This window comes from Podarcis pityusensis (assembly GCF_964106645.2).
Source record: "Podarcis pityusensis genome assembly, chromosome: 14".
Classification (NCBI taxonomy): Eukaryota; Metazoa; Chordata; class Lepidosauria; order Squamata; family Lacertidae; genus Podarcis; species Podarcis pityusensis.
In genome coordinates, this window is record NC_138039.1 from 19,170,348 (window position 1) to 19,187,178 (window position 16,831).

The window sequence follows — 16,831 nt, forward strand, 5'->3', positions numbered from 1 at the left end:
GAGGAAGTTGGCTAGCCTGCCTGGCGCTCCCATTAACACCACTTTAGGCTCTTCTGCGGCTGGCAGTTGGCAAGGGAGGCGATGACAAAGGGGAATGCTTTAAAAGCAGGTTTTGTTTTAAACTGTCCGGAGCGAAAGGGGCTAATGCTGTCCAGTCCTCTGAAGCTCGCTCCCTTCTACAGCAGGTGGGAGATGAGCAACGGACACTGTGGTATATTGGTCTTATTGCCGCTCCCCTACCCCAAGCTCTTAAAAAAAAAAGTCAGGCAAAAAAAGGATCTACCTGGAAATCCCCAATACTGGTAAGTTTTATTTCCTTGGCGTTGATAGAACGGCGGTTCACAAAGCTCACCTGATATACGAGTGCCTATTTGCAAGCAATCCTATTGGGGTGGGGGGGGAGAGGAAACAGCAGAATTAGCCCAGCTGCAGGTGGGAAGAGCTGGGATGGTTTTTGCAAGCACTGTAGCTGTGGACAGGGAATGAACGCCATCACTGTGGCAATAGTTGCTTCTCATCTCTACCTGTATCTTGGTACACATGAACCAGTTTTTTTTTGGGGGGGGGACCTTTTGGCAACCCAGCTGTTGTTGTACAACATCTCCCATCAGCCTTGCCTCTCAGCCGTGCCGACTGAGACCAATGGGCAATGCTGTTCACCAATAGCTGGAGGGCAAAAGGTTTCCAGCTCCTGACATTTAATGGTTCCCCTTGTGTGGAACTGGTCCTGCCTGCATAGCTCAGTCCGAAGAGAGGTATCTTTATTCTATGTGCAGTTTGCATCCCAAAAGCATGCAGGGAGAAGGGTTGAGATGGAAACTTCCTCATGTGGAGATAGCACAGGGGAGGAACCCAACAACCAACCCCCCTTGCCCATCATGTTAAGTGTGCAGGAAGAGTTGATTATTACATCTGCTGCTAAAAGATTCCTTTTTTAAAAAAAATTATCCGAGCTGTTTCCTAGGGATGCAGAAATATGCTCCGTTTACCATGTACATATTTACACAACTATTTTAAAACAAAGGGTAAGTTTTAAAAAGTAGGGCTTGAGAGAGGGAGCCCTGCCACTGCAAGAGCAAACCCTACTGGAAAGAGAGACCTCTTTATCTGTCCTGGCACCTTCAAAACAAGGGAGTGTGACACACAAAAACTGCCCTGGTGACACTCTTCCTGATGGGGTGAGGAATGGTGGGCCTGTTAAATGATGTGTGCCCTACTATTCACCCAAACATCCTCCAACACCACCGCCACAGCTCTTCCTTCCTAATCTGTTGGGGTCTAAAACAGAAACTGGGACTGCTGAGGAGGACAGCCAACCAGACACACTGAGGCAGAGAGTCAGGGGGCTTCCTAAACCGCCTTTGGGTCCCTCAGTAGGCTTTTTTTGGGGAGTATCTTCCTCACAGTGTGGCCCAGAGGAGTTACCTTGGCCTACCCTGGACAACCGGGGCCCTGGGGAGAGGGGGACTTCCTGGTTGCCCATAGCAAGAGACCCAGTATAACCACTCAAAATGCAGGACACGGTGCAAAGATGAGAGAGGATAACATGAGTACCGGGAGGCACATTGTGCCTGAGGGCAGCATGCCAGAGATCAGACTTAAGACTCCATCTTTTAAGCTACCACCTGCAGCCTTGGTGGCCTTCTTTTGCTGCCTCCTTCTTGTCAGTTACGTCCCAACAGAGGCCTGTGTGCGAAGCTCCCTGATGCAAACGGTGCTCCAAGAAGAATTATATGTCCCGGAAGCCCTTGAGCTCTCCTGGGATGGAAATAGTGTACCGAAAACCCATCGCTGCAGAAACAAGACGCTGGAGAAGAGGTTGGCCGGACGGTCCTCCTGCTGCTGGAGAGGAACCAGGGACGCAACGGCACAGACAGCTTTCCTGAGGTGCCGCCTTGAGCTTCCCCCCACCGAAAGAAACGTTTTTGTTTTTTTAAAAAGCTATTTAGCTGCAAGACAATCAGATGCGGTAAAAAGTTAAGGGGAGCCTTGAGATATGTCAAGCAGCAGAGTGGATTTCCTAAAGCTATAGCTGGAAGGAAAGCGGGGAGCGGGGGACAGTGTCAGCACTCCCTGAGTGTGGGAAATGTACTTTTTGGGGATGGGAGGAAATGGGTGGAATGAGAAGATGAGTCCTGCCCATGCCAGCTGGATGACTCTAGGACTATTTCTGCTTTTGCTGGTGCAATGGTCGTCTTCCTCCGACACCACCTTGCCCCGCAGGGAGAGTCAGGGAGGAGGGGGAATCCAGTCTTCGGCGAGGTGTGTGTGTGTGCTGTCTTCTTCCCCTGACCTCCATTTCTTCCTGGGTGTGCAAATGAAGCTGGTGTTCTACCTTCGGGTGGAGAAATGGCAGAGGAGGAGGAGGAGAAGAAGGAGAAGGCCCCGCTCCTCCTCTTATTTCACTTATTCTTCGCCATCACCTTGTAGAGTGTGACTCCCACAACGGCGGCGACCGTAGCTCCCAAAGCTACCCGGATCCAGAAAGAGGCGGCGCCCAGGTTGATGTCGTTCAAGTGCCTGAGAGGCAAAAAAGGGAAGCAGCGTTTCAGCCCAAATGATAAACACAAACTGGGGAGGAGGGAAGGAGGAGGTGTATGGCCGTGACTTTCCCCCAAGTATGCTGGGAAGTGTAGTTTATTAAGTGGGCTGGGCATTGTTAGGAGTCCCCTAGTCCCCAAAGTGAGCTACAATTCCCAGGGTTCCCTGGGAAGAGGGACTATTAAACCACTCTCAGGACCCATAACAAACTACACTTCCCAGCATTCTTTGGGGTAAGCCATGACTGTTTAAAGTGGCATCATAATCCTTTAAAGGCACAGTGTGGTCTGAACCATTTCTCTTTATGAAGGCAGAATGTTAGGTTGTTGGGGTTGTTTTTTTTAAAAAAAGCATGGAGTCTCGCAAACAAAATACTAATGGGTCCTTTCCCACAGTCACTCGTTATTTACACGCCAGGCAGGCTGGGCCAGAGGCATTACGCTAACACTTTGACCTAGCAGGGGTATAAATAGCGTGGCAAGTTCTAAATAATTTGTAGCAGAAAAGAGCTATAGTTGTGCCTTTCTAGGTCATGCTGCTGTGGCACCTGTTCCCATTAATGGAGACCCACATGAAAGGGGGAGGGAATCCAACTTGAAAAAGCAGTGATCTATCTCTGCCTCTGGCACGAATCTTATGCGTTTTCCTAGGGAGGGGAAGGGGGTTAGGCAGGAAGGGTTGTTTACGCTGCTAGTCCTACGGAATACTGTCTGAAAGCCTGAAAGCAGCAGACCATTTAGCAAGCCTAATTTGTCGCTGAGGAGAAAGCACCCCCTTCCACGTAGGAACGGTGTAGGGAAGCACCACTTAGCAAAGGCAAGCGGCGCTATGCTGTGACACGCAGCCTTGCCTTACCAATCCTGACCCTCACCTCACAGCTATCTGCAAGTGCAGCAACCAACACACCTCAAACTTAATGGCTGTCACGTTTCAGCATAAAGTGTCGGGAATGAATACAGGCATTCCGACTTTGTCTGGAGGTGCAAAATTGGTGCAGGACCTGGGAAAGCCGTGAGATATTTGTCCAAAGTTTGGGGAAAGGTAAAATGGTCAGAAGGATGGGCTAGATACAAAGCAGACTGAAAGGAAGCTGAAGCAAAGGGGTAAATGAGGCAAGGTTGTTAATAATATTGGGAGAGGAGAAGCAAGGGCTTAAGGGGAAAATGGGAGGGGGGAGGCACTCAGCTACAGCTCCCATCCTGACAGCTACATTTCCAGCATCCAAATGTGATCTGTACCGAACAAGACACGCTGGTTGGTAAAAGGAGAGATTATTTTTTTTAAAGGTTCTTGTAAACAAAAGGATATCATCAGTCACCCAGAGCATTTCGTTCCTAACTTCCCTTCATCATAACATTAATTTTATTGCACTGCCTCCCTTTTCTTCTTCACAGGCATATTAGGAAGATTTAAGAATTGTGGCATAAATAAATAAAGCTCTTAATGCAGGGCCCGAGACTGGCTCAATCTCCCCTGCCCTTTTTGGTTTAACTGGCTATAAATAATGGATTTATCATACTCCTTGGGGAGAAGCTTACATCTAATACCAGCGGGCAAAAAGCAGCGCGTTCCCTCACAAGCTCCTGGCTTGTTAAAATAACTGACTAGGCCCAAAGCCGCCATCGCAGCGTTGCTCCCAGAAGATGCCGGCTGCAGGGTAAGAACAACAGTGTTGTTCGCCAGGGCCAAATAACGTTCACGATGCTGGGACGGCAAGCTTTTGAGTCACACAGAAATCCTCTTCAGGGTGTGCATTGAAAAACAGGGTTAGGGAAACTCACTCAGCCCGAGGGCCACATTCCATTCTGGGTAGCCCCAAGTGCCGCATGCAGGTGATGGCCGAGGCCAGAGGCAAAAATTCACCCAACCAAAGCCCAGCTGCCCACTAAGGAGGACTATAACTAGAAGGAGAACGTTACTAACGGGAAGGTGGCAGCCGTGGCCAGTTTGGCGAAGGCGGCGAGGCTGGGTGGGCCCTGCCCACTGCAGGTGAAGTAAAATGGGGGCGGCAGGCGGTGCTTGTAGCAGAACTCGGCCGGCGAGAGGCCATGTTGTGGCGACGTCTCTGGCAGGTCTGCCTTGCAGGCCACGAAGAGGCAAGGGATCTGCCCGTCCATGTAGTGCTGCTGCAGAGGAGATAGTTAACAAACAAATATCAAGAGAGGCTTTTCTGCTGGATCAGGCCACTGGATCTGGCCCTGCGCTCTGATCTCACCAGATGCCTCAATGGCAAGCCTGCAAGCAGGTCCCAAGTGACACCACACAACAACTCAATTATAAGGGGAATAAAGTTGCTTTGCTGCTGCCAAGAAACCCTTGCTGATCAACTGCAAATTATCCAGAGATCTACCAGTAGATCCCAATCTACTTCTTGTTCACCCCTGCTTGCAGACTTGTCGCCCACCAGTAAACCTACTTGGATGTTCTTGAAAGCACTGGCCAAGCAAAGTGTGCTCCTAACCCCGCTTCCCTGGGAGTAAGCTCCACTGAATTCAATAGGACTTACTTTCTGAGGAGACACAGTTAGGATTTGCACTGCTAGCCGTCAGTCTGAACAGCTGCTCCTCAGCCAAGGGGGGAGCAGGGACAAGGGAAGGAGTACCTTATAAATGCTGGCACAATAGTTGAAAGACTTGTGGTCTGTCACATCGTACAATAAGCAAGCAACGTCGCAAGCTGCATCAGACGCCTTCGCAAACTCTGTCTCCACATTAATCTCGTGCAGCTGGCAAGAAATACAGGGAGGAAAGTATATCTGAAGCATTTCAGGACAGTCTTTCTTTTAACATAAAAAATATCTCTCATGTCGCTTCTTCTGAACAAGGGATGGCATTGTTCATTCTTCTTACCAAAAGAAACACACAGACTTCAGGTAACAGATGCACAGGCAACTTGTACACTTAATGATGAATAGGCAATGTTCTTTCAGCTTCTGCTGCCCCTATCATTTCCCCCCTACTTCTCTCTCTCTCCCCCCCACTAGAATGTAGACTGGAAGCTCCTTGGGGCAGGGACCTGTTTTCTATGTCACTTGTTAAAATGCCATATACATTAATGACACGAAATAATTATAATAGCTATGAATATGGTAAAGTATTTTTTTTAAAAAAATAGTTAACAGGAGCCAAGAGCAAAGCATTTTATTTACTGCCCTCACAACCTGCTTCTACACAGATGAGTATCTACCAGAAGTCCCTGGTTCTGGGCCAGATCTGTGCCTGCCACATTAGCTGCTCCCAGACCACTCACTGCGTCCTCTGAAGAGCTACTCTGGGTATCAAAATTGACATGCCCCCCCCCCCGCCCACATTTAAGAGAAGACATTGGAAGTAATACCATCAAACTGTTTTGGGAAACCCCCCCTTCTTTCAAAAGTGGTGTACTATATATAGACCTCCTTGGGAACAGTAATTCAAGAAACGCCTATCAACAGCCCTCTCTGGAACAGGTGGGCAAACGCACTTTGCAGCCAATGACTAACTGTATCACAGAGCTAGGGGTAGGCAACCTTTTTGGCGCCACAGGCCAGATCCTTATCAGCATAAGGCCCTACAGGCCAAATATGAGAGGTAAGTGGAACATACTGGCTTAAGCAGCCACACCATGCAGGATTTAACACCCCACTCTCCCCTTAGTTGATGGGCAGGAGATTAAATGTTGCTGCACTGGCTGCAGGGAACTGGTGTGAACAGCCGCTGCAGTTGAACCTCACTCCCACCCCACCCATCAGCTGATGTCTCTGACCCAGGTGGGCGTGGTTTTGAGAAAATGGGCCAAATTGGAACATCTAGCTGGCCAAGACTGGCCCATGGATCAGACGTTCCCCAAGTGTCACAGAGAGAGAATCGCCACAGAAGTGATGTTCGTGTGTATGGATATGTGAATGATGATGTACCTAAGTCTCTTAGGTTAAAGGCGGGGAAAAGAAGCGTTGACATTTTTATGTCAATTGACTAAAAATTTACTTCCGTACTTAGGACTTAAGGTCAGTGTAACTGAGCAAACTTACTATCAGATGCTTTTCCTGCCCATTGACTTGCACTGTGTTAATTGAATAGAAGGACTCCTTCCCCTCGGATTCCCTTTGGGCCTGGAAAAGGAAGGAGGAGCAGGGATTATTTGTATTTTATTTATTACCCACAGGTTCATCACTCAGGAAAGAACAGGCAGCAGAGGACAAGAAGAGAGACTTCTAGACTCACAGCCAAGTTCTTCCCAAGGAAGGCTTGCAGGAATGCAGACTTGCCAGCTCCTCGGGATCCAATCACTTTGCACAGGAAAACATTCCGATGTGTCTGGCCCTTCTCCAAGTCAATCCTTTTCTCCCGTGTAACTGGAGCAGAAGAAAAGAGGGGCTGGGTGAAATGATGAAGCCTTCCCTTCTTTCCTGCTGCTGGGGACACAGCCTCCAAGCAAGTGTTGTCTTTGCTGGACAGGAGGCAGCTATGATTTTATGGGTGCAATGCTACTGCAAGGCGCTCTACGTGGGGCTACCTTTGAAGGTGACCCGGAAAATACAACTAATCCAGAATGCGGCAGCTAGAATGGTGACTGGGGGCGGCCGCCGAGACCACATAACACTGGTCTTGAAAGACCTACATTGGCTCCCAGTATGTTTCCGAGCACAATTCAAAGTGTTGGTGTTGACCTTTAAAGCCCTAAATGGCCTCGGCCCAGTATACCTGAAGGAGCATCTCCACCCCCATCGTTCAGCCTGGACACTGAGGTCCAGTGCCGAGGGCCTTCTGGCGGTTCCCTCACTGCGAAAAGCCAAGTTACAGGCAACCAGGCAGAGAGGCTTCTCGGTAGTGGCGCCCGCCCTGTGGAACGCCCTCCCATCAGATGTCAAAGAGATAAACAACTACCGGACATTCAGAAGACATCTGAAGGCAGCCCTGTTCAGGGAAGTTTTTAATGTGTGACATTTTAGTGTATTTTTGGTCTTTGTTGGAAGCCGCCCAGAGTGGCTGGGGAGACCCAGCCAGATGGGCGGGGTACAAATAATAAATTATTATTATTATTATCCATTGATCACTGGGAGCTGATGCCCATTGGGACTGGTGGGATGGAAGGCGGGGGGGGGGGGCGCAACGGTAGGCAGATCCAGAGCCAATCGCAGGCGGAGCCAACTAATTCTGGTTTCGTTCCCACCTCCTCCCTGCCGAGTTCTACAAAGGCAACACTGAAATGCAGCCGCTTCCACCGCCCTTCATAACCATTGGAGGGGACAGAAAACCCACAATGCTCAGGCTCATTCTCCATTCAACATGGAAGCAGGTGCTCAATAGCTCTCGACAGAGGAGGGCAGCAAGCAGAAAGGGCAATAGCTGTGCCAGGACAGAGGAGTCCCCTCTCCTCCCGATTCCAAGGGGCACTGAAGCAGGAGTGGGGCCCACCTGTGATGGCGTGGATCTGAGAGTCCTGCTCAGAGAAGATGGGGTAGCCAAGGTAAGCCAGGTGCTCCAGGCAGCGATGGACATCCAGGTAGGCAACCAGCCTAGGGGAAATCCAAACAGAGAGAAGGTTGCCCGTTACTGGGATCGCTGGGAGGGCCCGCTGCGTGTGAAGCGGACAGGGTGATTGAGGGAGGAGGCAGAGAAGGGCTGCGCTTACGTCCACTGGCAGAGGAATCCATGCAGGGAAAGCAGGCCTTTATCAGTGGTGCATACCGTGTGGTAGAGCTCAGGCCCCCAGGGCATGTAGGGGAATACACTAAAGAAGCTGTGCAGCTCGGCGGGAGAGAGGGCTCCATCACCGTCCTAGAGACATGGAAGGGAAGAAAGAAATGGGCACCTGAGTAGCAGCTCTCCATCGAATGGAAGTCTACCCATTGTCACACAGGGTGGGCCATGCGTGGTTAGCAAGATTCAAACAGGCGGTCTCTGAAATGTCCGTGTTAAATATTCACATTGATTTTAAATTGCAGGGTTTTTAATTACTCCTTCAATTTCTAATCTTGCATTGCGATCTGAATTCTACGGAATGCAAATTGTGATACAATGAAGTACAATATGTAAGAGATAAGAGAGTTGTAACAGCTGTAAGCAGGAAGAGCTGTTCAACAGTGAAATGGACTAAAGGGGGCAACCGTTTTAGTCACAACAGATTGGTCACTGCCTATACTTCAGAAGGGGGTGGACTCTCCTTCACTGGAGGCTTTTAAACAGAGGTTGGATGGCCATTTGTCAGGGATTCTTTAGCTGTGATTCCTGCATTGCAGGGGGTTGGACTAGATGACCCTTGGGGTCCCTTCCAACTCTACAGTTCTACGATTTTACGAAAATAAGCAATACAGAAGCACAATCAATACAGCATCTAGCATAGCAGAATACGATCGCTACAGAAGCCAGGGAAAAATCATTTAATGGCCCGCCACGACCACTGGTCAAGACCACCAGCTATGTCCAAGTGGTCTGCAGGGTGGGTGGGAATGTTTGGGCACTGCTGTTGTTCAAGTGACATCCCTTTGCTCAACTCTGGAATGGCCTACAAGCCTATTTAGGGGCAAGCAGGGCACAAAACAGCCAGACGCGACTCGAGTGCCAACGGCAATCATGCAGCGGAGATCAAAGAACTGCAACCCTTTGGGGGGGGGTGGCACTGGCGGCAGCACTGTTCTGCACAGCCAAGGCGTGTGTGCTTCTGTGCAGCTCACCTTGTCATGCTTCTCAAACATCTTCTGCAGGAACTGGTAACCAAAGTGATTCAGCTCTGTGGAGCTGTCATGAGGCACCCGGATCCTGAAAGAAAGGAGGGCAGCGCTGGTCAAGGCAGGTCCTCAAGAAGCCTGGGACTTTTAAAAACCAAGTACAGTGGTACCTCGGGTTACAGACGCTTCAGGTTACAGACTCCACTAACCCAGAAATAGTACCTCAGGTTAAGAACTTTGCTTCAGGATGAGAACAGAAATCATGCGGTGGTGGCATGGCAGCAGCAGAAGGCCCCATTAGCCAAAGTGGTGCTTCAGGTTAAGAACAGTTTCAGGTTAAGAACGGACCTCCAGAAATAATTAAGTTCTTAACCCGAGGTACCACTGTAATACCTCCCAACAGGTGAATAATGGCCACTCTCTGAAACCCATGGCTGGAACTGACCCCAAAAGGAGGGGAAACCAAGACTTAGGAATGGAAACCAGTAAAGGACTCTTTCCAGATGGCAACTAAACTTGCAAATGCTAAGGAACAAGCATGGGGGGGGGGGATCACAAGGTGAACACAGAGAATGAGCACCTGCTCAACATGCAGAAGGTCCCAGGTTCAATCCCCAGCACTTCCAGGTAGGGCTGGGAATGTATCCTGTCCCAAATCCTGGAGAGTTGCTGCCAGCCAGTGTGGACAATACTGAGCCAGATGGACCAAAAGTCTGACTCAGTATAAGGCAGCTTCCTGTGTGCGAGTTCAGAATCATGTCTTCCCATTGTCCCATATGTCAGTGGTCCCCTCTTTCTCCTTCCCCTTAACATTCAAGAGGGCAACAATTTACGCACGGTGGGCAGAGATAGTCGTCTGTCAGCTCCAGGGCATCATCATAGCCAAAGCGACGCAGGATGGTCCACGTAGTCTCATGACGCCCCCTTTGGATGAAGAGCGTATTGAGGAAAAGGAAGCCTGGAAGAGAGGAAAGGATTTTGGGTCCCAAGTGCATAGCATGATCAGCAGGCAATGACAACAGAGATGCCAGAAAAGCTGATCTGTAGTGATCTCACACCACACAGGCAGCAGCTCCGAATCTTCGCGAGATTCAGCTGCTGGGTGCCACTTCCTGGTGCACACTGAAAGTCACATGACACAGGTGAGACCATGTGCCTCTGACTGGTTTGCCCTGACCTCGTCTAGGACACTGTATCTGACTTTTCCAACTGCTTCCATCATAGGCACCACATATCCTTTGTTTCTATTGCCAGACCCACACTCTGTAACAGGGTCGCAACTAGGCCATGAGTGAGATTTCTGCAGCTGGAGTTGCCAGCTAGAAGATCTTGGCACAGGAGATTCTGGACAAGTTAAATCCCAAACTCTCCTATACAATATTTAATTAATGGATGGAAATCTCAGTGTGACAAAACTCACTTACTGCACAAAAGGTGACATTCAGACTTATTGCTCTGCCCACTTTTACCTCTGGCTCCGCCCACTATTGGCAGGTGGCTTCCAGACGGCTGTCCAGAAGGGAAAGGCTGCCCAGGCTGAAAAAGGTTCCTCACCCCCTGATTTACCCAATGAGTCTTCCCTGCCTTCTCAGTCGTTCAATTTATTCCCATGTGTAGCAGTAAAAGCACTCCCCATGTTCTCTTGTCTGATACTTTTCCTCTCCTGGTGCAACTGCTAAATCGTTCCCCAGCTTGTTCAATCAGAATCAAACGAACACAGAGAGTTGCAGCAGTGAACAAGGAAGCTCTGTTAAAATGAAAGCTCATTCAAGCAGGAAAACACGCAAAGCAACTGCCTGCAGCCTGTTTCAAACCAACATCAATTTTGCCCTTGGGATATGTGGTCTAAACTGGCTGAGCAGCCCTGGCTTCAAAGGATGCCCCTGGGCCATCTGTGCAACTCTGCAGTGCTGCTGTCCCTCTTTCTGATCCGCCGAGACGGGCTCTAAGATGATCCCCAGAGCCAGGCATGCAAGTTTTCTGCTGGAGTTACCATTGAGGGTCAGTCCGTTGTCCTGGACTCCGTCTGTTGTGTTTTTCCAGACCACCATTTTCACATCTTCCAGAGCCTGGGGTGCCAAAGGATTTCCGAAGCAGGACTTCTACCTCCCAAGAGAAGAAAGGTGGGGCCAAATCAGGAAAATAGGCAGTTCCAGTTTATTTATTTTTAAACCTATTCCACTGGAGCCAAAAGGAAGAACCATACCACTTTAGTAGCTACTGTAAGGTTATTACATCCTATATTCAACAATATCCCAAGTTAGGTAAAGTCAGTTCATGGGATCTGACATTCAACGATTTTAGAATCACAGCATTTGGGGTGGGAAAGCCAGCACTTCTAGCCTTTAGGAAGACAATAGCATTTATTTATTTCACTTCTAAAGAAACATCCTATTTCACTTCTAAAGAAACATCCTAATGGGATTTAACAGTAAAAACACCACCACGATGGGTTGCCGCCAACTGCCTTTTACTCAAGAGTAGACCCACTGAAATTGATGGACCCAAATGACTTCATGCCCATTAATTTCAATGGGTCTGCTCTGAGTAGATCTAGCACCGGCTACAACCCAATAAAAACAATTGCAGATTCAATACAGGTCCCAGTAAAATCTCAGAAACTGAGAAAAAAGAGACTTGCTAACCCTCTGCTTTTGCAGCTTGCCTCCCCACCCAAAATTAAATTATCCAGTATGCACAAATTTGCATATAAGCTTTAGAATCTGGGTCTTTCAGGAAAGCTGGAGCTAAGAAACCAAATTTGACAGCCTTGTGCAAATAGCTGCTGACTCAAGCTTTCACCTTGCGAGAAGAATGGAGCTGCTAACTCAGGTAAACACTAGAGTTCCTTTTCCATTGACTGGAAAATGTGATTTTCCTCCTCTCACCTGCTTCATGGAAGAGGAACCAGGAGAATTCACGTCTGCAACGTTATACAGTTGGGGAAAGCAGGTTGTTGGCAATACTAGCCAATCCTACTCCTGCTCAAAGCAGACCCACTGAAAACAATGGACATGATTCACTTACGACCATGAATTTCAGTGGGTCTACTCTGTGTATAACTTAGTTGTATGCAACCAAGACTGTTGATTGCCAGCGGCTGATTGTCAGAATAAATTCCTAAGAAGTCAGGACTTAACCTGATGGCAAATTAACTGGATCAGCAACATTTGTTCTTCCCATATGTCTGGGGGCGCAGAACAAATTCTGTTGCCTCTTGAATGGAAACATCGAAGCTGATGCCCAAGAGGATCTGCAGCAAAGCCAGGACAAAGTAGGATGAGGATCAAATGCTGGAGTAGGCCACAAAGTCAGGAAGACCCTTGACAAAATATCCAGTATTGGGGCTATCTTGAATCGAATTAAGAAAAAAATAGAGTCCTTCACCAATCAAAAGTCTAGCCCGGGAGCCATTTTTATTTTTATTTATCAAAATTTATATTCTGCTTGTTCATAAAAACTAAGTGGTTTACAAAAATATAAAACAAAACATTAAAATTATTGATTAAAAACAGGTATTTTAAAATATACAAAAGCTGATTAAAACCATCAGTAGCTAATAAGAAACCAAACACATGTAACTTCAACAAGTCTGGATAGTTTTGCCAAAATAAAAATGTTTTAAGCAGGCACCGAAAAGGGTACAGTGAAGGCACCTGATATCAATCGGCAGGGAGTTCCAAAGTGTAGGAGCTGCCTATACTTGAGGGCTTTCAAGGTCCACTAACAGCAGAGAATGATGTAAAATTTGGGCCATAGGGCTGTATCCAACTAAGTTAGAATACACCCACTGAAATTAGCGAACCTAAGTTAGTTGTGTGCATTAATTTCAATAGGTCTACTCTGAGTAGGACAAGTACTAGTTATACTCCATAGCCTCCACATCTAAGTGATTAAACACCTTTCAATAACCTTCTGCCAAATTTGGGGGTTCTTTTTAAAAATCTGCCTCAAGAATCAAGGAGGCAAAAGCAGATTACGTGAACTGAAATCATTGTCAAATAAAACCCTGCCCAGAGAAACAATCTGGAAGCAGTAGAAGGCTTACTTTAAGATCTTAGACCATGCTAAAATTTCAAATTTCGGTGGCAGGAAATTATGAGAATGCAAAACTTAATTTTCACCAAGGAAAAGAAACAGTGTGACAGTTAACGTGACTTTAAAAAATATATTTTGTGGGTGTTGTTGTTTTTTTAATCCATAGAATAGCAGGAAAAATGAACATAGATGTGGAGAAAATGAAGGGAACTGGAAAAGTGCCGGACTGGTTACACTTCAAGCAGAGCAATAAGAGGCTTATGATCAAAAGACTGCAAAAACTTAAAGGTCTAAATTTTAAAGGATGGGCATCAGCTGCTGTCTGCAAACAGGACTCTGCATACCTGGCACTAAAACACATCCAGCAACTCAATCATGTGATTTATGTGAATTGTCATGCTTCCTGTCCATAAAATTTATTCTAATTTCTCTTGTCATAAGGAGGTGCAATCAGGAACGCGTAGCATTGCTCACCGTCTGCGCTTTTTGATTTCTTTGCTTTAACTTGGTGTCAGGCCTCAGCTTGATGATTAACTGCTCTAATTTGTTTCCTATTTTTTATCTTGTTCGTGTTCTGATGTACTTATTACAGCCTGTCTTTAACCCATTTTATTGCCGCGGGATTGCAATGTAATGAAGGACAGTTTATAAGTGAGGCAGACAAAATACATTCTTATTCAGCTATCCCACCTGGCTGCTGAGGCTTTGGCAACTGCAGCCCCCAAATAGGAAGGTATATTAATTGTGCCTGTATGGGTGAGAAACTTGCTTAGGTTAAAAAAAAAAAGGGGGGGTGATAAGAAGAGATTGCTGGATTAGGCCAATGGTCTACATAAACCGATCAGATTGGGAAAGATTATAGAGGGAGGATTTGAAATTCACAGCATGCTGTACATTGAAATAAAATTATATGAAAATGATGTGCAGATGGTATTTGACTTCCACACTACCAACGTATGTTGGAAGTGTAAAGAGAATGAACGCTCATTCTACCACATATGGTGGATGTGCAAGAAGGCTAGAGCATCCTGGGAAATGATATATAATGAACTGAAAAAAATGTTTAAGAAAACTTTTGTAAAAAAAATGGAAGCTTTTTTAATAGGTACCACAGGAGAAGAAATACCAAAGGACTTAAAAAGACTGTTTACATGTATGCAACGACAGCTGCAAGAATGCTTTTTGCCCAGAGATGGAAGGAAGAGGAAAGACCAACCAAGTGGATAGTGAAAATGATGGACTATGCTGAAATGGTGAAAATAATTGGGAAGCTCAGACACCAAGATGACAGTAAATTTTAAAAAGAATAGTATAAATTTATAGAGTACATTAAGGAACAATGTAAAGATTTAAAGATGTTAGTAAGATTGATATAGGGTTGACTGTAATTTTTAACAGGTAAAGGATTAAATAAGGATTTAATTGAAGTTGGATATATGTAATTAGATGTGGTTAAAATTTAAAAATGTATCTGTGGTAAACCAGAAGGGGGAGGATGGAAGTCCAGGGGTTCAGGGAATCCCACAATTGTATAAATATTGCTGAATTTAAGTTTGAATGATGTTAATGATGAAAAACTGTATACACACACACACACACACACACACAAAAAAACACTATATTAAATGGTCTACATAAACCAGCATCCTGTTCTCACAGTGGCCATTCAGATGCAAGCAGGACTTGAGCACAAGAAAACTCTGCTCTCCTGTGGTTTCCAGCAACTGGTAGCAAAAGCAAAAGAGGAAAGCCGATATTTACCAGAAGCTGCATGGAGTTACCCAAAAGTATGTTCTGCATTGTTTTGTTACATGGGAACATACCTGGAAATAGTTCAGCTCCTCATCGCTTAGGATCTGGTTGTTATCCTGGTCAGACATATTGAAGATCCGAGTGAGGGCCCGTGCGCATGCTGGCCTCAGCTGGTGGTAGAAAAAGAACACGATTTATAAAAGCAGGCCATAGGAAGCACTGGTTCTCCACTCCTCTTCGTTGCACAGAATGCCCTGATTACAGGCAGAAAGGATGACAAAATCAAAGCCATTGTCCAGGCAATCTAGTAACAACAGAGAGGGCTGGTGTTCAATGTAGTATTACATCGGGGATGGAGAACCCACATCTGTCCAGATGTCATTGGACTACAGCTCCCATAAGCCCCAGCCAGCAAGGCCAGTGGTGAGGGATGATGGGAGTTGTAGTCCAGCAACATCTGGAGGGCCACAGGTTCCTGAGCCAAACTGGTTCAGAGGTGCAGCTGCAAGGCAGCTTGAGCTGGCATTGTAGGATGTGCCTGGAAGTGATGGAACTCTCCAATCTAAAGAACTTTAGAAGACAGCTGGGGTCCTCTCTGGGTACAAAACCTATTTGCGACTCTGAGACGATGTATCCTACCTGCTTCTCCTCTGGGTCGTAGAGAGGAGCTGTTGGGTGCAGAACAGCCTTCTGGGCGTAATAGAACAGCTCAGAGATGTTCTTCAAGTTCTTTGCAGAACACTTGGGAGAGCAAAGAGGGAAGGGGAGGGAGAGAGAGGCAATTTGAGAGAGGCAGAAAGGAATGCTGAACCAACACCAACAGCACAGGCTGGAAAGAAATGCTTCAAGATCTCTTTTTCAGGCAGGCCACAGAGGAAGAAGCCCAGGACTAGAAGAAGATGTTATAAACAGGGAAGCTTCCTGTTTAATTTCCACTCTGGAGGGCAACTCAACAGAGGAAAGACAAGACCACTGTCTGTGCATTCCCTTTCAATTATGGTCACATATATCAGAGCACTACAATTCCCATAATGCTTTGGGGTGGCAGTGGGGGAGCGAGAGACCATGAGTCCTTCAAGTAGTTTAAATAACTACCATGGGCAATTTTAATAAATGCATACATGGCATTTAAAACAAAGATCTTGACAGATCTGCAACATCTTGTATAGCTTTAAAAGACTGGACAAATTCAAAAGGATAAGGCTATCAATGGCCTCTACCCACGATGCTTCTACTGTCAGCTGGGAATCACAAGTAGGTTGAGGGGTGTTGTGCTCAAATCCAGCTTGCAGGCTTCCCATAAGCATCTGCTTGGCCATTGTGAGAACAGGAAGCTGGTCTAGATGGGCCATTGGCCTAACCCAGCAAGTTCTTCTTAAGTTTGTACAGGACTTTTTAAAAATCTGTCCTGAGTCTACTGAACTCAGTCTGTGTGTACTGGACTTTAAGAGGAAGTGGGACATACCAATTCAATGAATGAATAAATAAATAAATAAAATAATAACAATTCTTCCAATCAGTTTTGTTGATGACCATGGCAAAGGTGAGGAAGTCCTTTCTATCCACTGGCTGCGTTTGGCCTGCCTTCTACCAGCAGCTCAGTCATAAGGGCTGGTTTGACTGGTGTCGTAAGTTTCCCAGCCATGTGAAAGACCCCAGTCATTTCCCAAGGTATGCACATGAATGGACAAAGTTAACATGTGAACTAGACAATTCACTTTGGCTGTGGCAGTTTTGCCATGATTCTGGTCATAGCTGTGAGCCTTATATACACAACTGTCCAGCTCAAATGGTAAATTTTGCCCAGGGTGGCACAGGGAGAAGAGGTTGCTGGGAAAGAAAAAGCATGAT

General features: G+C 46.7%; 1 protein-coding gene across 1 annotated transcript in view; it reads right to left on the minus strand.

Moving 5' to 3' along the window:
• Positions 1–280: 280 nt before the first annotated feature.
• Positions 281–16,831, minus strand: part of RHOT2 (ras homolog family member T2) — a 30,130-nt gene continuing 13,579 nt past the window's right edge. Inside the window, exons 8-19 of the mRNA XM_080981970.1 lie at positions 15,620–15,721; positions 15,052–15,150; positions 11,184–11,292; positions 10,028–10,148; positions 9,197–9,281; positions 8,155–8,300; positions 7,938–8,038; positions 6,744–6,874; positions 6,551–6,631; positions 5,144–5,266; positions 4,465–4,667; positions 281–2,520 (exon numbers count right to left, since the gene is read on the minus strand). Of these exons, the coding sequence (XP_080838096.1) occupies positions 2,403–2,520; positions 4,465–4,667; positions 5,144–5,266; positions 6,551–6,631; positions 6,744–6,874; positions 7,938–8,038; positions 8,155–8,300; positions 9,197–9,281; positions 10,028–10,148; positions 11,184–11,292; positions 15,052–15,150; positions 15,620–15,721 (1,419 nt within the window). The 3' untranslated portion in view covers positions 281–2,402. The remainder of the gene's footprint in view (positions 2,521–4,464; positions 4,668–5,143; positions 5,267–6,550; positions 6,632–6,743; positions 6,875–7,937; positions 8,039–8,154; positions 8,301–9,196; positions 9,282–10,027; positions 10,149–11,183; positions 11,293–15,051; positions 15,151–15,619; positions 15,722–16,831) is intronic.